The following is a 23,634-nucleotide window of genomic DNA, read 5'->3' as shown; positions in this document are numbered from 1 at the left end:
TTTTTAAGTATTTTTATTTAAACTTGGCATTGTGTTGCTGGCAGAAAAACACATATTCAGACTTCAGCAGAATAATAAACAATTTACTATGATTATCAAGTGGATTTACAAGACATCAAGAGTTTGTACATTATAAAGCCAGATTTTCCAAAAGTAAACCAGAGTCCTATAACAATAAGAATACTGGATTGTTGAACAGAGGAAAACAAAAACTGATGCGTTTGTCTACTAGGCCTGTTGCTTTTCTCCGCGCATCGATTACCCAGGTCTGGCCCGGACCGGAAGTGAAAGTAGAATATCGCGTCCAAGATGGTGGCCACCAGAAGAGGAGCATACGCGGACTCTGCCCCTAAAAGAGCGGAGGAAAAGCAGTCAGTTGTCCAGGTGCGTACAGTAGATATGTGTATGTAAGGCTGGAAACTGTGGATATTTGATCGGTGGTGATTTAAAGCAGTCACGTGGCTGCCGGCGTCCTCGCGTGTGTGGCTCCGCCGAAGCCTCACGTGGAGCGATAGGAGGTGATCTGAGTTTACAAACATTTTTTTAACAGAAGTTGTTGGATACCAAACAGCAAAGGTGGTAAAACCCATTCAGATTGACGATTCATGTGAAGAGTTTGTCTCGGAAAATAATTAAAGCTGCTCCTCTGATTACCTGCCTTGTAGATTATTTCATCCTCACTATTTTCCCCCAGTTTGCAGCATACATGCCTCTCACTGAGCTATAAATAAGTTACAAGTACCAAGTGAGGATCTCCTGCAATATTAGGGGAAAAACTTTATAAAGAAACGTACAAATTTGTTTTGTCAACAAGTGATGGACACATTTATTGAGAGCGAGAGAGCCCAGGCGATGGTGTTGAAGGTTTGTTTAAAATCAAAGTCAGTTTGTTCATATTTTTCTTTCAGCTTAAAATTTTAGTTTGACTCTAATTAGTAAATTGACAACCTTCCTTTCTCCTATCCTCCATTTTTTCTTATTTATTTTTACCTTCCTTTTCCTTTTCTTGCATCCATCTTACCTTATTGCTTTCTTTCCTTCTTTCCCTTCTTGCTTTTATCAATAAAACACAGAGAAGTCTAGAAAGCTTAACTTGGAAAAAGTCTGCAATATGTACAAGAAAGAAGGTATAGAAACCTTGTTTTGAGGTTTACCTTCTCTCTGCTGGACAACTGTTAAATTCCCATTTTATGAGAAACTATATTTTGAGATTAATTTGCTGTTAACAAAAATCATTTATATTGATAGAACTAATTCTGTGGAATTTGTAAGTGTGTAATGTGTAAGATATAGGGCTGAAATGATTAACCGGATGAATTGTGACTAATCGATTATTGAAATAATAATCAACTAATGCAGTAATCAATTAGTCTGTTACTGGAGTGTATACTTAAAAAAGACAATTTTCCGAAAAGGTCTTACTCAGAACAGTAATTGGGCCAAACCTGTAAGAAAAATTATCTATATTTTGCATTTACAATAAAAACACAAAACTCCTCCTCAAGCGGTGTAGTTTTAGTTTCACCGAGTTCAAATTTTTTAAAGGAATCTTGGTTGTGTTTATTTTCTTATTTGAAAAAGAAATTTAATTGTTTTTATTTTGCATCTATTAATGTGTTTCTAATATTGTGTAAAAAAAGGTTTAATTGGTTAAATCTGTAGAATGTGCCAATTGTTTTACCCAATTAATTAATTATGGATTATAAAAATAATCGCTTGTTCCAGTCCTATTAAGATACGAGTATCACTCTGAGTGACAGTTTTCAATGATAATCTAATTTATTGCAATATACCTGTAAACCATGTTTGCTATGAGCTGTTTTTCTTGTGCTCAACAGGCCACGCCCTCTACCGCCCGAAGAACCAGGAGGGCTCAGCAGGAGGAATGCCAGCAGACCCTCACAGAGACCTCCAGCCAGCTGGAGAAGAACAAAGGAGAATCCCTAGATACTCCTGCCACCTCCAACAAGAGGAGAGGCACCAGAGCCTCCAGATTCCACAGCCCAGAGAAGCCCTGCACTCCAGTGGGCTCCGACCATGAAGAGGAGACGTCTGACGTGGAGTCCCTCTGCTCTGCGCTGTCGGACTCCGAGCCGCCAGTAACGCTGACCAGAGCGAGGACGAGAGCGCTTCTTGAGAAGGATCAGGACCATGAGACGTCCGAGGTGGAGTCGAGCTCGTCTGCTGTGTCTGCAGCCAGACCTGGACTTGGCAGCAGACGGAGCACAAGAAGAAAGCCGGCTCAGACATCTGGCTCGGCGAAAGCAGCAGACGGCAAAGAGGAAATGGCACCGAGAGCCGAGTCCGGATCTCAGAGAGTTACAAGAAGTCAGAGGAAATCTGCTCACACCCGATCATCTGCAAGGCGACACATCGAAGACTCCGAGCTCTCAGAGGCCGAGAGCGGCACATCCAGCATCTCAGGACGAAGGCTCAGGAGGCAACTCCGTCCTATTCCCATCCACCTGGACGAGCTGTCCGAAAGCTCCCAGTCCCCCACCAGGACGACTCGACGAAGCAAACCAACAAGAGGGAAAGCAGCTTTGACTGGGAACGAAGATAAGAAATTATATTGCGACTCTGACGGGTTTGAGTCTGGGCCCACCTACAGTCTGAGCACCAGAACCCAGTCTGCTGTGTCTAAATCCACTGTGGATTCAGAATCTGAGGAGGTGGAAGCAAATTCATCAGCGGGAAGCAAAGAGTCCAGCAGTCGGAGAGCTCCTACATCCAGACAGTCCACAAAGCCCAGCAGCTTCGTTTTAGAAAAAAGTGAAGAAGCAGCTGAAGAGGAGAGCTTGTTGAATGATTCTAAGTTAGAAAGCACCGTGATTGGAGAGGATACAGACTGCACTCTGGTAGAGGAAGAAACGATCCAAACATCTGGAGAACAGGAAAGCTTGGAGTTCACTTCCAGTGGAGCTGATGAGGAGAAAGCAGAAAAGGAGAAAATGGATCCATCAGAAGATGTGGAGCTCCCTGGGTCAGTGTGTGATGAGAGTGAGCCTGCAGTGATCACCAAAGACCTGCAGGAGGAGCTGTCTCATGATAGCAAAGCTGGAGAGGCCTCAGAGATGGAGAAGATGCAGGAAACGGTACCACCATCAGAGCCAGAGCAGAGTCTTCAGTCTGCTCCAGTAATAAGAGAAATGGACTCTGACATGGCAGAGAGGGAGGAGAAGCAGGAAGCTGCAGGGATCCATCCCACCCCGGCAGACGAGCCTCTGAAGGAGGAAACCAGGCCCAGTGAGGAGGAAAAACTGGAGGTCCAGGTGACGGCGAGCCAGAAGGCAAAGGTCACGGTAGAGTCTGACTCGGAGCAGAAATCTAAGGACATTGTTGTCCAGAAAAAGAAAACAATCAGCCTGCTAGACAGCAGCGATGACGAAGATGACTTTGATGACGAAGACGATTCGGGGAGCAGAGAGGAAAGACGAAGAGAGCCTTCCAACATGTCCGAGGCAGCCTCGACGTCCGCGGTGGAGGGTCTGTTTATGATCGACACTCGACCCGGACAAGATGCTGACCAGCAGTACTTCAGAGAGGAAGAGGACGCTGTGGATAAAGGAGCTGAATCTGAAGATGAAGAGTTCATCGACGAAGAGGGGGACGAGGATGAGGACGAGGATTCAAAAGTCTTGTTCTCCAGCAGAAGCTCTCAGTTGTAAGTGTAACGGATTATTCCAGTTTGAAGGCAGAGGTGAAGAAAAAGATCACCATCATCTTTTTTGATGTTTTCTGTGTTGCACAGAGTCAAAACCGTCCCAAGGCTCAATGAAGGAAGGGGGTGGGACTTCAGGCAGTCATTATAGATTATAGATTTTAATTTTACTCGCATCCAACCACAAAAAAAAAATTCTAATTCTGACTTCAGGCAACATGGAAAAATATAACTTAGAGTTAACGTAATACCTTTTTATAGGCTTTAGAAATTCAAAATGTACAAATTATGGAGTCTTTAATGAGCGTAAAGATCAGAATACCTCTAAGTCTCAACTTAAGAAAAGCTACACTAAGCAGGGTGCAAAGATACAGTAGGGTGTTTGAATGTGTGCATGTTTGAGAATGTGGCTCTAGCTTAAAGCACTTTGAATGGTCATGATGACTAAAAGGTCCATTTACCCACTGACGCCAGAGGAAACATTTTAAAGACTATTACTAGCAGTTTTTGTAATATATTAACTCACATCTCATTTCTATCACTTTTAAATTCATTTTCTACTTCAAAATTGTCAAATACTTTTTTTCATCTAAGTTGCAATATGTCCCTGTTGTTGTTTCGAAAGCTTCATACCTGGATACTCGGGTCTCTGTAGATAATAGACCAGCAGCTACCAATAAATGTGGAGGTTAGGGTTAATTATCCAAGTTTTAGGGAATGCTTACCTCACTTTTTGCTACTCATCCTTGCAAGAGCGGTTTATGCTATAGAGATTTCTACTGAATTGTAGCAACACTTACCTGTCACTGTGAAAGGTGCTTCATTCAGAGAGCAACCTGCTCACTTGATTATATGTTTGGGGACTTTATTATTGTCTTAAATGGATTGGTCATGTAAAGGACTGCAGAGCCTCCTGGTTACATCACTGCCGTACAGCGGTGAGGAATGAGACGTGGTTGCTCCTCTTGAGGAATTTTCTTTATGCCTATTAATTTCAGGACAGAGATGTCCAGCCGTATTGACCCCGGCATCAGGGTGAAGGAGCTCGGGGGTTTATACATCAGTTTCGATGGCAGCAAATCAAAACCCGTCTCCAGCTTGCTGCAAAAACTGAAGGAAAAGAAGAGTGTGGGTGAGGTAAATTACTGATTGATTTTTCTTACTCTGTTTCTCTGAAGGTGAGCTGAGGTGCAGAATGAATAATGAACGTCATATTTATTCAGATAATGTTTATAGTTTCTGTCCAAGCTTTTGGACTTTGGCCCGTTTTACTCTGAGTTGTTTTTAGAGACGTGTTCAGGATGGCAGTTTCTGTGCTTCTCCACAGGTGATGAAGAAGAGCGTGATCGGCCCGGACTTTGAGAAGAAGGATGCAGTGCCTCCCTACAGTGAATCTAAACAAGCCTTAAAGTTGAAACACAGAGTAAGTTTTAAAAAGTTAGCCCTCAGTTTGAACAATTAAAGCATTTTTGAAGTCTGGTAAGCTCTCCATCAATGAAGCTTGTTTTGAACCGATCATTTATTTTTTTAGGCAGAGAGGGCAAAATCAACGGGAGACGGTTGGTTTGGTATGAAAGCTCCAGAGGTTACCCAGGAGCTGAAAGGGGACCTTCAGGTCCTGAAGATGAGAGGCTCCCTGGATCCCAAGAGGTTCTACAAGAAGAACGACAGAGATGGCTTCCCCAAATATTTCCAGGTCGTTGTTAACTGCCGTCTCAGATTCCTCACAAAAATGCACACACTTTCATTAATCTTTCAAGTAGTTGTTCTACAATGTCACAATCTGTGGCGATAAGATTTTTTAATCTCATTCTACATGTCTGACAGGTGGGCACCGTGGTGGACAGCCCCGTTGATTTCTATCATTCCCGTATTCCTAAGAAAGAGAGGAAGAGAACCATGGTGGAGGAGCTGCTGCATGATGCCGAGTTCAGGCAGTAAGTTAAACTCACGAAGGAATAAACTTCAATGTTACATTTGACTTCTTTTTCTTGTTTTGACAATGTACCGTGTGGAAAAAAACCCCTAATCTTTTATTGCGGAGGTAAAATCTCAGAGTAAACTTTTGAAAACGTGTTGGAAAAAAATCTCACGTTCAACAGAAATGCACCGCTCCCGGTCAGAAACAACCAATCAGAGCCGGGCTCCAGGTCAGTGTGGGGAACCAGCTGTAGCATACAGAGAGCAAGAGGGAGGCCATGACCAGCGTGTACACATGTGTGATTGACAGCGTTAGATCTTCCTCCTGTCTCTTATTGGTTGTTTCTGAACAAGTGGTGTATTTCCACAGATTGCAGCTGGACCACAGGGAGAAAACAAAGGAGCACAACCTTTTGTTCCCCACAGATTATATGTCTCATAACTAATTCGAAATGAGTTGGTTCATTCCGAATTAGAGGACTAATTCAGAATGAACTAATTGATTCTAATTTGGTCAATTTAATTGGAATGATGAATTTAAACTCCAATTCAGACCCTCATTCTATCACTCCTTCCGATTTTCTCCAAAAACATTCTGCTTACAGCATTCACACTTCATTTTCACAAGAAATGCCCATTTTTCTAGATTTTATTGTTTCAGACTTTTAAAAACAGAAACATGAAATGCAGTTTTCTTTTCTCGATGCAGAAAGAATAAAAGGAAGTACCAGCAGATTATAGCAGAGAGAGCAGCACAACGAGCTGGGAAGAGGAGCCAGAAGAAGAAATTACGTAAGAAGTGAAGAAGTTGTGAACTCTGACCCTGAGGGGCTTTTCCATGAACACTGATATCATCGAGGAGTGTGAGACGAGTGTATCGACAGTGAAACACTAATCCTCACGGAGTCCTGATCTGACGATTTCATAACTCTGTACAGTGATTAATAAATACTGCTTCTGTTTGCTACTAGTTGGCTTTTTAATGAAATCTGAACCAGTTTTAGAGTGTCTTCCTAAAAATAAAATGATTTCATTGTGACCATCTTTGGTGTGATTCTGAAGATTGTAGAGTTAAAGTTTAAAATGCATACATTTTGTTCAACTATGATAATATCGGGAGTGCAGAATAAAAGTTACATTGATGTGACAAAGGAAAAACTCAGCTTGACCTTTTATGGAGATTGTTAGGTAGCATAATTTTGAACTTAAGCAGACATGCAGAAAACGGTTGCTTCTCTATTATCTAGTGTTGAAGTTACAAGAGTTCATAATAGAGCTATAATTTGATTTGCTGTGGCAAATACTGTACCTTTACATACTATCCCATAGCAGAAGGATGTTCTGTAAAACTTTGTCAATGATGAAGACATTTCCATGTAATACTCTGAAGCTGCTATGTTTGCATTTCAGTCGTGTCTCAGTCTCTTTGTGTCCTTCATTCAGGATTACTTTTGTTCCTTTTCTCTTGCTCAAATCTCTAGTCTGTTTTTATATGGGCTTGCAGCAGTGGCTCTTCATCCTTATCTTTTGTGCTATAAGAGGCGAGCCCTCAACAGATGCAGCTTACATCCTCCGCGTCTCCTTCCCACACACGCAAAATGGGGCTTCTGTAAACCCGAGCCAGAGTTTAATAAACGGCTCTGTTTGGCTCAAACATCCAGTGGAGCCCAGAAGATGGGTAGGTGGGAAAAGAAACGGCCTTCACACGCTCTAGATGTTTGAAAATGTTAAATATAATAAAGGGAATACTTTACGTGCGTGGGATGGTTTGACTCTTCACTTTTAGTTTTGATTTCTATTAAAATACTGCAAGTTGGAATCTGACATGTTAGAAAACCTTACTGTTATATATATTGCTCTGCTGTCCCTTGACATACAATTTAGTGGAAAAACACTGGATGCATTAGAATTAACATTTAGGTTTTGCTGTATAAACACTCATGCGGTGGATTAAAAGTTACAGCTCCCTCTATACTCATAGGTGACGCTGTGCGTCTGCAGAATCTTCTGGATCCGGTTGTGGATCTGTTCCCCATAGGATGGACGAGCCTGAAGTCTGAGGAAGACAAAAAACAAAAACATTTAGTCAGTCTTTCATTGGGCGAGATTCACGGTATGCACACATACCCTAGTGAGACGAATTAACCTGACAGTCATGTTTGTGGGACTACAGAAGAAAACCAGAGTACCGAGGGAGAGAACCATGCATGCACAGCCACTCGGATTGGATCAGGCCTGATTCAACCCAACTGAGACAGTGAGGCCATCAGTGTTTTAAATGTCGTTCTGGGTTCTTTAAAATCCTAGATGGGTGCAGAGGTACAGCTGTCACAAGTTCGAGTCCCACCTGTTGACCTCCTCCTCTCACAGCCCACTTTCCTATCTACTCACTGTCAAATAAAGAGCCAAAAAAATCCTTTAAAAATATTTTAAAAAAAACTCCTAGATGCTCTGGACACTCATTATTTACCGCTAAATGTATTTTCTCCATTTCTGGGGAACGACTCACTTTGTTATCCACAGACAAAGTGAACTTGAATTCCCAAAGCTGTAGAAATGGGTTTGTGACCCTTTCCAGACTGAGAAGATGTCAATGACTGTGTTTCTCATTTGATCTTATGTTTTTTAGATCAGGACACAATGTTTTATTGATTATCTTTTTGTTTTTTAATTGACTGAGAACACCCTCTTGTTTTTTTTTCTTTTTTCTTAGGTTATCTTTGTCTGACAGCAACATTTGTTTGGCTATATGAACACTCAGGCATGATAAAATAGACTCTAACCAAAAACAAAAAATCAAGAAAGCTAAAGGGAGAAAAAAAAGTTGTTGTTTTTTTTCCCCTTTTTGAATAGAATTTCAAAAGATATATTAAAATTTACCGAGATTTTTTAAAAATTATATTAATATTATGATATATATTTTGGTAATGTAAGTTGCGTCCACTAGTCTGTGCTCCAACCAAAGATAAGACATGAGCGATGATGTTGAGATCACAACCTGACACTTCAGTTCTTTACTAGCAATTAAACATTCTCTAAACAACCATTATGATTTTTTCTTGTGAAATAACTCAGTTTCTTTGTTATTTTAACAAAGTAACTAATACTAATGACCAACAGTGTATGGTATTTAAAGCAATAATTTATCTTTACCATTGCTTTACAAATAAATATTTTCTACAGTAAGTCAAGACACAAAAGATTGGACTGATAAAAACAAATCCTCCTGTATTGCCTCTCATTCACGTCCATTTGTTGGTACTGGAGGGGTGATAAGTGACAGATTGACTCGGGTCTCGTCCTCGCTGGTAGTGTTTGAACAGGAGCTTTTCATCTGTAATCAGATAAACTCGGTACCTGCATCAAAAAGTCATCAAGGACAAATCATCCCGAGACATGAATAGACTGAGACTCAGAGGCTTAGGGGGCAGAAAGCTGCCACTGGCATCTGTCATTTTCTTTATAGATCATAGATTGGTGAAGAAGACGTGCCCCCTTCACTGTCAGAGGGAATCTACAAAGGCCAAGTCTAATCTCCCACCCAGCGAATCCTGCCGCGTTTCCAGATGAGAGAAAAGTATTCTTCATTTCCTGCAATTTACTTTGCAGTTTAAGATTGTCTATTGATTTTAATGTTTACTTATGGACTGAGCAAAGCGGAGCAAACAAACAAAACGGGATGTCGGTCGCATCGGCGCGCTCGGCTCACATCTCCTGTGATTGATGACAAGGTCTCACTGAACGTATTAAAGTGTGCATCGGGTCAAATGCATCAGTCTCAAGCAGAAACACAAATCAATACCATTTCCTCTTTGTTTTCCCTTCTTGCTGCCTCCTTCTTCAGTAATGACCAAACATGACAAGACATCAGCTTCTGTAATTTAAAAGGTGGAGGAGAATTCAACCCTCCCGTCGAGTGTGATCAAAATTAAAGATTAGATATATATGTACACACACACGCACATGAGCACACACAGCCACAGATTTGCCCGGCAGCAGCGTATCCAGACACCTCCTGGGATTTCCCTTTATTTGCTGTACACGGTAATTGGGAACTCATACAGGTGCCTGTTTTGCTTTCGAGATCTTTTGGGCAAACACAAACGATGCGCACAGATGGAGCTCGACAAATTCAGGGTAAACATCAGGAAAAAATGAGGATTGTTGTCGCTCCAGCTTCAGTGTGACAATGAGGACGGTCTGCAGCAAGCAGCATCGGCGTTTAAATGAAATATTTTTTTCATATCTAACACGTAGAAATAAAAGTTAGATATAAATATTATGTTCCTTCTTGAATTTGATTAGATTTTTTTTCAATTTATTGTAGATTAAACTTAAATCTCCAACATTTTCCAAACTCCCTAAGAATGTTTTGATAATTAGTAACGCAGACTAATCTCTGCCAGCTGCTTCTGGTCACTGAAATTGTTTTAAGACTGAACCAAAGATAGTTTCATCTTGAGACACTTTCCAGGTTTAAAAAGTTGTAATAAAACGTAAAAACCCTGTGAGGAGAAGGGATTTACCGGTCTTTGAGGAAGCAGCTGCTGACATTCAGAAGCCTCCCTGATTCTGACACTGCCAGGCCGGAGCAAGCTGAGACGGACCGGGTCCGCCGCAGCTCGGTCCAGCCTGGGCCTTTGATCTCGGGTTCATGTCGGGAACGTGTCTCCGGAGACGCCTGGAGCCTCGCTGGAGCCGATTCTATCTAGAAAAAGTAATAAAATAATAAAAATTAAAAATTGCCACTCAAGTTGTGAGCCGTGTTCACCTTGAAACTTTTAAACAAACTAATGTAAGCAATTGAGGAATTTATGCACAATCTATTTTATACATATTTTAGCTCTAGTCCTAAAGCGCACTTTAATACAAAGAACTTATCTGTATTCCCAGGTTGTCATTATTGATAATAGTGTATATAATGTTTGCGACTACGCCTCTAAAATCTATTCAAACATCTTGAACTACATATTTTGTCAGGTTAAAAACACAATCTATTGTATTAAGATTTTACGCAGTAGAACATAAATTCTGTTCATAACTGAGGTGTCAGGAATAGGGCTGTAGCGATACACTAATCTCATACAATACGATACACGATATTCTGCTCACAGTACGATATATGTTACAATATTCAGCAAACGATATGATTCAATACATTTTTAAGATTTTCTGAAAGATTTTAGAGGGACAGAGTGATTTTGGTGACATTGTGTCACTGTTCCATATACTTGGATTGATTTAATTGAACTGATGGTGTAATACTGGTGTAATAAATGTTGTGTTTGTTATACATTTGCTTTATTTAAATGTTAATTATGCGGCTTTTTGTATTTGGTTATGCACAAAATGAATCTTTTTTGTCTTACTCACTTAGATAAGGTAACTTATCTATTTCATTATTTAATTAATTGTAACTGGTTGCTTCATTACATTTTTAATGTACAAGTGCAACTGGGTAAAAAATGTCATCTGTGATAACTGTCATTTAATTCATGTGGGTTTGACATAAAACTCAAAGTAGGATTTAATTTATTGATACTCGCAGATGAAAAATCGGTACTTTCTGAGGAAAGAAATATCGATTTTTTTTTTGTAGAATTGATCAAATTATACAGCCCTAGTCAGGAAGTGGGAGAACCTGCTTTTTAAAAATGGTTAAAAAGTATGTATCCAGCCCCATTTAATCTGATATCCCTACAAAAATCCTTTAGACATAAACTAATACAAAAAAAAGAATAGTGTTTCATCTGTGTCTCAACCATGATGGGGCACATTCATTCATTCATTCTTTAAACTTTGGCATGGCGTCCCAATTTCAAAGATAATAATCAGACTTACTTGCTCTGTCCTCTGTCTGTAGCTTCCATAGAGAGAAGCATCTACAGAAAGACAAAGTAAAACTTAGAAGTGCAGCATGACGCTATAAAAGGATCCAATCACATCCATATATTGTATAACTAACAGTAAACAATAAAATGAGACAGTTAATTTTCAACAGAATATTATTAACATGTATGAAAGAGATAGAACATAAACTAATGCTATGATCTAAAGTGCTGAGTCTGAGGAAAACAGCAGCCTGTTTGCCAGATGAGAAATCACTAGTTAGTTTTTAACCCAAGATATTTTGAGCTAAATGTTGCTTTAAAGCCTTCAATATTCCTATAATATAAATCAGAGTATCAATATAAGAAGATTAAAACCTATCATAAATATCTTTTACAGTTATAATGAGGGTGTCTAAATGGGGGGAATAACTTAAATGTCTAAAATCAGAAAGTACACAATCTGAATATATTCAGTTTGTTTTTCTATCTGACACCTGTAAACATAAACTTAAAAATTTGTTATTAACCAAACGTTGCAAAGTAATAAATGTGTAATAGTTTGCCTAGATAAGTTTTTGCAGTAATATGAGGCCTACCTATGTGATCAGCTGAGAAACTGGCGGTATGTCGATGCATGCTGCGGTCCGGTGTTCCCATCCCAGTGGGATCACTGTGACGAGGGACCTGGAACATAACAGGATAAGAGGATAATTTATGTTTACTATGAAACACTTCAACATGTTTTCTTTAATCTGTCTCACAAAACTCTGAATGCTAAAAAAATGACTTCCTCCTGCTGCACTGTGGAAACACAAAAGACAAATGAAGTAGATTAATCACATGTCCACATTGTTTCGAATGAAGCAAAACTATTTTTTAACCTCCTTTCCACTTTTTGGAAGCAAATTGCATTCTGCGTTAACACTTTGACTTTCCTCGGCACACGGGAAGCATTTGGAGCTCTGAAACTAGCGCTGATTATTCTCTTCTCACAAAGCTGAACTACTTCATGAGGTGTTCATTTGTTAATTGCGGCCTGACACTCAATTAATGGGGTTAATTATAGGAAGAGGATCACCCCCCAGGAAATGCGGAGGCAGAAAAGCATGCTCCTGCCTCAGATAAAACAACAGTAATCATCAAGTGAGTTTCATTAATGAGTCTCACCAAAAACACAAACCAGCATCTAATAATCTGATCTGTTAACAGTGTGCAAGATGCCTCCGACAGTAATATAGAAACTCTTCCTTTTGTGAAGAGTATTTTCTTGAAACATGTGACTTTAATCAAATTGTTGTTCTTTAAAAAAAATCTGAATGTTAGCTTTTAAATCATGTCCAGGTACCTCAGTGTGGACAACTGAGTACAAATAGTCAAAATCCATTCATGATGTCAAAATCCATTAAAAGCTAAGATAAAAAGATTAACATAGCCTTATTACTACATCCTTAACTTAATCTGCTTGCATGATTAAGTGAAATTTGGGGAAGCTCCCACTGAGGTGTGACCCGCAGCAACTCAGGCTCTTATTAATCTTCTAAACCGTGTGCTTAGGACACGTCTACTGCTGGATTATTAAACACAGAGAACTGTGATTAAGTTATTAGCTGTCTTTAATTCTAAGATTTTTAAAAACCAAGTTAGATGAAGGAATGAAAGGTACTGAATTGGGTCCCATAAGACCTTGACTTCACAAGCTTGATGCTGCTTTTATGGGCTTTACTGCATGCTGTTTCTGTTTTAATCATGGTTTTAGGAAAACTTAACTTTTTATATTTTATGTTCATCATCATACAAATAGTTTTGCTGAATGTGATCAATTAAAGGGATCCTAGCATAGACCCAGAATATCCTAGAGAGACTTTTCATCTTGTAATTTCAGACTCGAAAAAAATGGAGAAAAACAAAAGAAAGAAAGACAGGAAGAAACAAAGAAAAACAAAAAGAAAAAAGAAAGAGACAAAAAAACAAGGAGGGAAAGAAATAAGGGTGCAAGAAAGAGAAAAAGTAAAGCAACGCGTAAAGGCCAATATTTGTTCTCTCTCCCAGGGCTCTAAGAACAGGAAGAGATCATTCTGTTCTTTCAGCTTGTTCTTGACACTTCAGCTGGGCAAAACCTTTATTTTTTACTCTTGTTTGGTGTTTGACAACTATAATCTACAAAAGGTACAGAGGGAGGGACCTATCAGGACTTATTATGCACCTTTGTTTGGGAGAAGCAGGAAATGTTTTGATTATAACAAACTTTGTACTTGTCCTTACCACCTCAGGTAAAAAACTGCTTTTTAGTCCTATTTTTACTTTTATGGCTGTGGTTGCGCTGTGTTATTTTTCTTTCTTTATTATCCGTATTGTACTTTAATTGGGTTTTTATATGTGTAATTTTGATTTGTAGTTGTCAATGTGCTGCTGCCAGTCTTGACCAGGTCTCTCTTGAAAAATATCCGTTTTATCTCAATGAGAATCACCTAGTTAAATACTGTAAAGGTTGCATACAGGCATAGAAGCAGAAGAAAAAGAAGGATATGATAACACAAAGAAGGGAAGGGAATGAGGTCAGAAAGGATCAAAAAGAGGAGATTTGGGACACAATGATGGAAAGACAGAGAGAAGGGAGGTAGAATGCATTTTCAGCGCAATAGCAAAAATGAGATAGAAGTAGGGAAAGTTAAGAGCATAATGAAGAAAACAAGAAAAAAGGAAGGAGATGACGAATGGAGGAAAAAGGACACAAGCAGAAAAGGAAGAGAGAAAAGAAAATTGGAAGATCAGAAGGAGCATAATAAGGGTGGAACGAGGAGCAAAAAGTATACAAGGAATGAAAAAAGGACACAAGGCAGAGAGAAGGGACAGAGGAAACAATACAAGAAAAAAAAGAAAATGAAAACATAAAGATAATGGGATCTAGAATAGTAGGTACATTTTCCCTACCTAAAAAAAACACCTAAACACAGTTCTATTAAACGTATAGTTCATATATTGTTAAACTATAAAATCTAAAGAGTTTTTCTGAAATCCCACAAAATATTTGAACAATCATTCATTGATGAAACTTAAATCTAAAATTAGAGCATAGAAAATGATTCATCAAACAACCCAGTTTGACAGATGAACACGTCTACAGACACAGTCACTAAATTTCCATCTGGATCCTGGAAAACATTAAATTTGGTGTCTTTGTTTTGTGAATATGATTCATTGATTATTTCATTCATTAACTCACACATTATGTTTTTATTATTGTAAATAGTATTAGATTAGTAATTAGTTTATAATTTCTTTACTTATTAGAGACAGCCAGTGTTATTAGTTTTACTTATTACATAAAAATATCTTTTTGGGCTTTTCTTATTCTGCAAACCAGACTAATAATAAATTGCCATTATAATAATAAATTAAAATGCCAGTTTAAAATATTAAGCACTGCAGACAGAAAAGCCATCCAAAGAAAACGGGCCTAATATAAACTATAGATACAGAAGATTGGGATGAAATTGCTCACAAGTTTTGCTGTGGGAACAAAATAAAATCCACTTCTTACTGAGAAAATTTGAGGAAATCCAGAAGAGGCAGAAATTATACATTATGACAAAACTGCATGTTTTTGCTCAGGTACTCCAATTTTTATATTTTCTGAGCACAAACTGGTCTGTTCAATTGTTTTGGTTCTACATGCACAGATCAATTGAACAGAATCACGCTGTGAATTTTACTGCCTGTTTGGTAAATACTGCATCCATGCGATTTAAAAGAAATCGGAAAAAAAGGAAGAAGAAAACACACAAAACTAACACAAACCAAGAAGGGCGGCTGCTTCTCCGTTGACTTGCGAAAGAGGTGAGGCCCAAGGCGGAGGTGGTTCATCCGCTGCCTGCTCTCCTCGGTCAGCTCACACATCCTGCGGTGCGTGTAAGGAGACAGAGTTCGTGACCTGGAGGAAACTGTAGGCCGTCGGTATCCAACGTCCTCAGAAGCTCCCTGTTTCCTGTCCTTCTTGTTTGTTTGAGGACTAGAGTCTGATGGGGAGGCAAAGGGAGAACGTCTAGACGTTGGTGTCAAGAGGACAGTTGGTGACCACGGCCTTGACGCTCAGCTTTTTCTCACCGTCTTTGGCCACAACGCGGTCTGGATCAACATCATATGCTTTCCTTTGTGGTGAAAACCTCCCTGTTGATCTTTGCGGAGACGGGGTGACACACGGCCTCAAAGGAGAAACACGACAGGTCTGTTTTTGGCAACCGAGAGTGAGAGAGAAGGCTGTTAACTTTCTTTTAACATGTTGACACACTCGTCTAAATGTTAATGTAACGCACAACATCTGAGCAAGTTCAAAGTTCTCTGAAGACCATAATTTATTCCTTTTTATGACAACATCCCCCACTTTAGCCATTAAGGCCGTTGCTCTCAGTCTTGACAGACTTGCTCTCGCTGGACAAAACCATTAAACCATTAGCTAAATGATTCCACTTAAGTGTTATAAGAAAACAGCTCTGGCAGACCACACTGCCATGGAGACAACCTCTGCAGAATTACTCCAATAACTCTAATGGCCACTAACATCATTCTCTAAAGCAATATCTCACTTCCTGCAGGTAATGCCAACCAGGGATAAATAAGTTAAGATAAAATGTTAATTGCATTTGATGGCCATCTCTTAGACTAATATGATAAAGAGACATTGGCTGGCTGTAAAACAAAGATAATCTAAATGCTAATTAGAAAAATCACAGCACATTGGAACTATTTTTAAGAGAAACCAAACGATGAATAAATCATCATCAAAGCTGCCATTTGACAATAATCTGATATAATGGAATTAGGACATATGCCCCCGTCCCTGAGTCCCCCACATCTGTGACTCCTATCTGTTTTTCCGTTGCTGGACAGACACCGAAAGAGAGTTATTTTTCCAGTCCCCAGCTCCGAACAGAAGGCTTGGCTAATGTGATTAGCTGTGATTTTCACCACAGGTTTTTAGAGGATAAAGACATCATTCGACAGAGCTTGGCATGTTGATAAATAACAGGAAGGTTAACGTCTACAGCTATCCTCGAAGCTCTGTGAAGCTGCTTCTGTCTCAGTGTTAATCCTTATATCATGTTTAAATCCCCACAATCACAGAGCAAACATGGAAGTACGAAGCGGTGATCATTTGAAAATGACAACTTCTGGGAGAAAAGACAAAACTGAGCAGAACTGTGCCTGACTGAAAGGAGCTCATATTTAAAGAGGACAAATGGGCGTTGGTTGTTATTCATAACCCGGGGGGAAAGGAAGTTGTGTATTGCATATTAAAAGTTCCTATACAAAGTAAAATATAAATGTAAAGTTATTCAGTAATACTTTAGGTTTTATGGGGGGGACAATGACTGTGGTATCTGTCATTTTGATGAAAATAATTATACAACTAGTCTGACTAGTCTTCTTAATCTTACAACAACCGTGACCATATCTGAAATGACTTTTTATAAATCAATTAAAATTCAAAAACTAAGATCAATTTCCAGGCAGAAGGGACGATATTCCACACTAACAGCTTTGGGGTCATAGTTCAAGTATTATTTAGGCTTTTGGAATGCTAGTCAGCGCCTCCTAGAGGTAAAACAATACTTGTTGCCACTGTTGCACATAAGAACTGTCTGAAAGGGAGAACTAAACTCCTTCCAGCTGCACAGGATCCCAACCTGTGGGTCGAAGCATAAATAAATCAAGCCCATTTTTGATGCATTAGGTGAAATCATGTCCATGAACTGCAGTATTTTCCAACCCCCGTTTTTAAAGTGTGTGCATTGATATTAAAGATATAAGATGTACAGTATAATGTGCTGTTACACAAGGACAGACTGGTTTACTATCTCATTTTTCTTTTTCCTCTACTTAAAGATTATCATAGCATCTTGGACTGAAAGTTTAAAGCTCACTAGACAGTTTAAGAGCAACCCCAGAGGTTAAAAATGAGCTGAATTGATCAAAAAATAGGTCAAGTGGCCGTTTCGTTGGAGCCGTAGCAAGCATTTGATATTTTTACATAAGTCAAAATTCATCAGATAAAATAAATATTTTTATTGTTATCTCAAATTTCTTCCTCTCTGCAAATATTTATGCAAGGCATGTCTCTTAATGTCATTGTAATGCAAGGCAGATACATTTTCCCTAGACCAAATAATGTACTCAAAGGCACATTTCTTTTACATTTCAATGTAATATTATGCTGTTACAATAAAAGATACATTTATTTTAAGTTAATTTCATGGACGAAAGTAGAAACGGAAAATGCCTGAAAAGGACATACTGTACATGTCCGTGGTAAATTTGTTATTCCACTAAAATCTGCTTATTGAGTTTATACTCAAATTACAAATGTGCACATTATGGTGGTTGAAACCTCTTTTGGGGGATTCTTTTTAAATAACATTTTGGGAAAAATTCACCTACTTTATTCACATATACTCAGCAATAATTTAGCCCAAAAATTTGATTCACACACACCTTGATTATAGCAAATTAGCGGTAATTCAGCTATCGTAGAGAAGGAAAAAAAGACTATAAACCGTTGATACAAAAGAATCACATCAAAAGATGGCACTGTTATTTTGAAGTTAAAATGTTGGTAACGATTGTGTTCATACTGACGGGTACCGAGGTTTTGTGGGAGACGCCTTCCTCCTGAAGCTGTGTTAGTAAACAACATGGCTTGTCAGCAGGGGAGACATGTAGTCAGGAAAATGCCTATGCTGAGAAGCCATTAGGAGAGAAAACGGAGAAATCCTACTGTCTGACAGCCACAGCGGTGCTCTGATCCAGGCATCCCCCCGAGGGGCCGCTGCACAACACTGTGACAATCTGCTTCGCTGTCACTGACATCCCATTCAAACTAATAGTTTAGCTTAGGTGACTGCACCTGGGAGATGCATGGTAGTCTGTTTGGCACAACATGCCAACCACTGTGTGAAAGATCATATGCTGCAAAGAGATTCTGACAAATTTACATTCATGCTGATTTTAACTCTTCTTGGGTCCCTTTGAATGAGATCAACTGTGCTCAAACAACATGACTGATGTAAAACAAACTGTACAACAGATTATCATTAATATTAGTTACTTCATCAATTACTGCCATGATGGATAGATTCTCTACTGGGTTTAGACAAATTTGCTTGCTAATCAAGCACCAAAAGTACCGACTGTTTGGAGAGGAACCAAGTTCTGTGAGAATAATGGAGTTATAATCTCTGTACAAGGTTTTCAAGAGAGAAAAGTTTGAAGTGCTCTTAAATTTTCTGCCACACAACATCGCTGAGTCTGACAATGGACCAACAGTAGAAGAGTACATGACTCCCTAAATCATCACAGACAAGAAATCTCAAAATAGGCCTCGACTTTGATTCTGTGAATTTTAGATATACATAAATGAGATATACCTGTAAATTATTCTTGTGCAATTTTTAAATAATCTGAGAAAAAACATTTTAGCTGTAAACCATTACCCAAATGAACTGATTATCAAGTTATACTCTAACTGTTGAATTTTTGAAGTTTACTTTATTGAGGAAAACCAGAAAAATGAAGGAGAGGCATAAAAATCATAACAGAAAAAAATCTGAGAAAGGATAACATGATTATCTGGACATGAAGACTTCCAAAATGAAAATGGAAAGTGATATTGTGTGAAAACTTAGGAACATGAGAGAGAAGCCTCCGTATCAGCACCACTGATCTGCCTCCCCATAATTACATTCACAAAGAGGGAACAAACACCCTCGAAATGCTGCTCATATGGACAGTCGTCATAGCAACAACAGAGGCTGGGTATGTTTAGTGAAAACAGACAAATGTGATGGCGAGCGACACCACTCATTATGGTCTTCTATAGATCAATCTTTAGCACTCAGGACATGTGGGATCATATATTTATGCCAAGAGCAAACAAACACACAAAGACGTATCAAACAGAAACACTTACAGGTGAAGGAACCCAGCTGTCTCTCCAATCACTCTCCTCTATGACTGACACTGTCGCAAACTCCACTTTCGGGGAGATTCCCTGGCAAGAGACGAACAACAGAGAAAACAACACCTTTAAGAGCGAGAGGAAGACAAAAGGACACATAAAAGCTCTGCAAGGGACACCAATTTACGAGCACAAATCTTCACTCTGTTCCTGAGTCAAGGAAAACAACAAACAGCAGAAACACAGAAAGGCTCCAGTGATGTTTAAATAATATGCCGCTTTTTGGAGAGACATCTAAATTGCTATGTAGGCCTCAAACACAAACACATAAAAGCACTGGTGAGGGGAACAGTGTTTAAAGACATTTAAATATGTCAGTTGGTGCCTTGGAGGACAAGGGGAATGATGGGAAAACAAACAGCAGTCAGGGAAAGATGAAGGGATGAAAGCAGTAGGTGCAAAGAAGGGAAAACATTAAATAAATGCATGTTTTAAACTTTTTTTTGATAGAATTAACTCCTTTTCAAGAAAACCTTATCTTTTCTAAACACTTTATCAAAGACAAAGTGCTGCTTTTGATTTTAACTGCCTGTTCCAATCACAGCTGTACAGATATCAGAGCCACTGAGAAAAGAAGTAACAAATATTATTTCACATATAAATGTCTTGGTCCTGATGGTTGTAGATGTCATGGGGATTTAAATAAGGTGCAAATCAAATGATTTTTTCCTTTCTTGACTGGTGTAAAGGTGTGCAGTTTAAATCTATTGGCTTTGTAAACAGAAAAAGAGTAAAAGCAAAATCTTGCAGCCATGTAGTTGGATTTGCAAAAACACATCTGTTCTTTTTTTATGTGACCCTGTCCTAAATATTTCTTATTGCAAACGAGAAGCAACAGCAAAAAAACAGAACAAATTTTCAACCTTCAACTTCCTTTACATCCTGACTTGTATTTCCAGAGTATTCAGTCCCTCCTTATCCAGTTTTAAAGAATGTTAGTGATGAATTTAAGGCTGATATTTTGACAGCGGTCAGCATTTAAGATGCAGAAAAAACCACAACGTCAAAGAAGATGGCTGTAAACTAATACATGGAATGTGAGGTTTTCTTGGACAGACGTTTTTCTTTTTTCACAATAGTATTCCTCTGAAAGATTTCAAGAAATAATTTTAAAGAAGTTTATATGCAGATGGAGCTCTTACTCAATTCATCTGATCACAAGAAAGAAGAAACAAAGTTCCTTGATAATGAAAGATATTGCTTCCAATACTATCCATAGTATAACATGTTTTATATAAACACAGAAATAAACTGCATTAAGTCTGACCTATACAAAACTAATCCCGTAAAAACATTACACAAATGAAAAAACATGACCAACTCACAGGATACAAGGAGGTTCTTTTCATCATCATATCTCTTTTTGCAGATCCTTCACTGGAAACTATGCTGGGACCCGGATACAGGAAACTTCTGCTGCATTCTTCCGCTGTGGCAAGAATATCCCCCTCTAAAAGCAATGCACGGTAACAGAAACACATACAGTTACATTAAATTCACATTAAAAGGTCCTTTTTCACAGTGCAATGACTTGATATAGTTGAGCTTAACGTGCCCATATGGCATCATCAGAAAGCATACCTGGAGGGACCAATTGAATCAGCTCAAAAACTGTGGTGTCAGCTGAGGAGGAGGAAAGCATAAACAGTCTGTAATGATTGCTATCTCAGCTAATAGCAAAGAATAAAATCTAGGACTAGGAGATGAGCAAGCAGATCCCAGATGGCCATTTACCTTCGAGGAGGTCAGCTACATCAGCAGGGTCAAAAATGCCAGAGAAAGTCTGGTAAAACAGAGAGAGAGCAAACAAAACAAATCGATAATCATAACAAGATTAGGCTGACAGGCCAGAATTTACCTCTGCCATTCTCCTCAGGAGAGCAAACAGGCTAACTTATCAGGAACTGTCATTTCAGTCAAACTGAAATGATGCTGGTGAGAATATCAAGAATGTATTTGAAAAAACTTTAGCCTCTCACCTGCAAACTACAATGTGCATAATGTGAATTTTAAGTAACTGACAAAAAACAAAGCAGTGCATCATTTTGGAGGGGAAAGAAAGAATATCAATGGTATAACATGTTTTATATAAGCCCAGGGTTTTGTTGAGTCATCATAATCTATGCCACAGATTATGATGATTCAGATTTGTATTTGAAAAAAAAAAAGCAAAAAGAAAAACAAACTTGAAAATCTTTCTGCTTCATAATTATGAAATACTTTGTCTTGGTCACATGAAATTACAATAATGCACTTTGAAGTTTATGGTGATGTGCAAAATTGTGAAAAGTTTGAGAGGTATGAATAAAAAGCTGAGAAAGGTTTCAGAAAGAAGAACAACGGTATAAATGAACAACGGTTTAAATGAGTTGTTCATAATGACCCAATGCAGATAAAAGTCAATACACGACTAAGTTCTCCAGCAGTAACACAAGCCACTCGTTCTAATAATAAACAGCTGTAGACAGACGGAAACAGAGTGTAGCAAGCAGTTTGCTGTTTTATTCTCACCTTGACAAAAACCATTCTGTGATTGAACACTAGAGGGAAAACAGGAGGCAAACATGGAGTCTTCCTGTACTGGCCCATAATACGCACACTGATGTAGATGCCATACTTTTTTTTAAGGAGGACTCCTGGGCATGTAACCTGCAAACAAACAGTATATCATGTCACTAAACCCACAGATTAGTTCAATATAGCAACAATTCATAAATTTGCAGTCACAGTTTTATGTTTAGATTACATCTGGCATTATTAGAAATATAATTAATAGTATAACAAATTGCTCATGTTTTTGATTTAACTTTCAAAATACCTTTTTTTAAATTTGCAACTTAAGTGAACATCTATTGGTAGGTGGCAGATATCTGATCCCAATTGGCATAAGTCAAAGACAAATATAAGTCAAAGACAAATATGTCACAAAGGACAGACATATTTGGCATTCTGAAGTAAATAATCTCCTGTAAATCCAGTTGGTAATTTTTATTTGCTTTATAAATGTAGGTTTCCTACACATTCATTATGGCACAATTTAGTCTGCACTTGAAATCAAAAGTTGCATGTGTGTATTTCATAGTATAAACAAAACAATTCAATGCAGTTACCATCAATATTTTGACAGTGGCCAGATTGTAAAACGGATCCTGCAAAACATTAGGCTGCAAGGAGGATGGAGGAATAAATAGAACACATTTTCAGACTAACACTGTAAAAACCACTTAGAATGGATAGCTGGACTTAAAAATTTAAAATAAACCACACAAACAAGTGATCTAATTACAAAGCACCACTCTGTTTAAACATTTAACTGTTAAAAAAAATTCACAGAAATCTTACACACACACCAAAAAACTTTCACGAAGTTTCAGTTCTAGGTTTTTATAAACTCTTCTATGTCATGTCTTAAAATATTTGTACGTAACACTGTTGAATTTTGTAAAACACGAACAGCACTGTGTGACTAAGGTAAACATAAAAGCATATCTTCAACATTGTTGAGAAAACAGGGTGTAAACTTGCTAGCTAGCTTACGTTCCTAAACCTCCAGCAACAAGTCCGCTTCCGGGGTTTTGTGACGACGCGTGAAGGACACACTTACTCTCTCAATGTCCAGATACACTGTACATCGGAGGGAATTGTTCTGTTTTTTGTGAGAGTTGACCATCTTCTCCGTTGCTACCATTTATCTGCCCCCTCCAAAGTTCGTTGTCATAACAGCAACAACCACAGAGCGGATGTGGGGTCACGTGACCACAAAGTAGCAAATCAGAACACTTTGTTTGCTTTCTCAAATAATCACTGAATGTGTCTCCCGGTGTAACAGCTGGGATTGGCACCGAATATCCTAGTAATCAGTCATCTCTATGCGGTCTTATTAGGGTGTCTTGTCTTCACCAACAATAAAGTAAAACTCAATCTAATACCAGCTTGAAATAAAAAAAAAAAACGGGGAGGAAGTCAAATGATGACAAAAATGATCGTGCATCTGCACCATACGTTTTGGATATCCGCAAAAGTTTGATATCCTTTATTCATATTTGCGAGTCAAACAGATGCATATTCATAGTTCTATTTAAAAATCAGCGAACAGCTAAAGTGTTTATGTCCCTTGAACTTCACATTTTGTCACTTAAATTTACAACCACAATCTGCAATGCTTTTTTCTGGATTTGAAGTGAGACAAAGGAGTGCACATTGGAAAAATG

The 23,634-nt window shown here is 38.5% G+C and overlaps 2 protein-coding genes across 4 annotated transcripts; one reads left to right on the top strand and one right to left on the bottom strand.

Moving 5' to 3' along the window:
* The first annotated feature begins 229 nt into the window (after positions 1-229).
* On the top strand, positions 230-6,620 carry dnttip2 (deoxynucleotidyltransferase, terminal, interacting protein 2). Its single transcript, XM_028027771.1, has 7 exons — positions 230-384; positions 1,839-3,664; positions 4,660-4,798; positions 4,989-5,084; positions 5,193-5,357; positions 5,489-5,598; positions 6,291-6,620. Exons 1-7 carry the CDS (start codon positions 310-312, stop codon positions 6,382-6,384), a joined length of 2,505 nt encoding a protein of 834 aa, XP_027883572.1. The 5' UTR covers positions 230-309; the 3' UTR covers positions 6,385-6,620.
* Positions 6,621-7,072: 452 nt separating this feature from the next.
* spata6 (spermatogenesis associated 6) lies at positions 7,073-23,194 on the bottom strand. 3 transcript variants are annotated; one of them, XM_028027786.1, is made up of 12 exons: positions 23,028-23,186; positions 21,935-22,072; positions 21,158-21,206; positions 21,005-21,046; positions 20,749-20,873; positions 19,376-19,456; positions 15,517-15,637; positions 15,211-15,428; positions 12,009-12,096; positions 11,423-11,463; positions 10,108-10,289; positions 7,073-7,637 (listed from the first exon to the last, which is right to left on the bottom strand). In XM_028027786.1, the coding sequence occupies exons 1-12, from the start codon at positions 23,109-23,111 to the stop codon at positions 7,532-7,534; spliced, it is 1,275 nt and encodes a 424-aa protein (XP_027883587.1). In that variant the 5' UTR covers positions 23,112-23,186; the 3' UTR covers positions 7,073-7,531. The 3 variants fall into 3 exon arrangements, with proteins under 3 accessions (XP_027883587.1, XP_027883588.1, XP_027883589.1); XM_028027787.1 differs by having other exon boundaries at positions 22,961-23,096; XM_028027788.1 differs by lacking the exon at positions 10,108-10,289 and having other exon boundaries at positions 23,028-23,194.
* Positions 23,195-23,634: the final 440 nt, after the last annotated feature.

The sequence above is a fragment of the Xiphophorus couchianus genome, chromosome 9 (genome assembly GCF_001444195.1).
Source record: "Xiphophorus couchianus chromosome 9, X_couchianus-1.0, whole genome shotgun sequence".
Lineage (NCBI taxonomy): Eukaryota > Metazoa > Chordata > Actinopteri > Cyprinodontiformes > Poeciliidae > Xiphophorus > Xiphophorus couchianus.
This window is presented reverse-complemented; position numbering and strand designations above follow the sequence as displayed.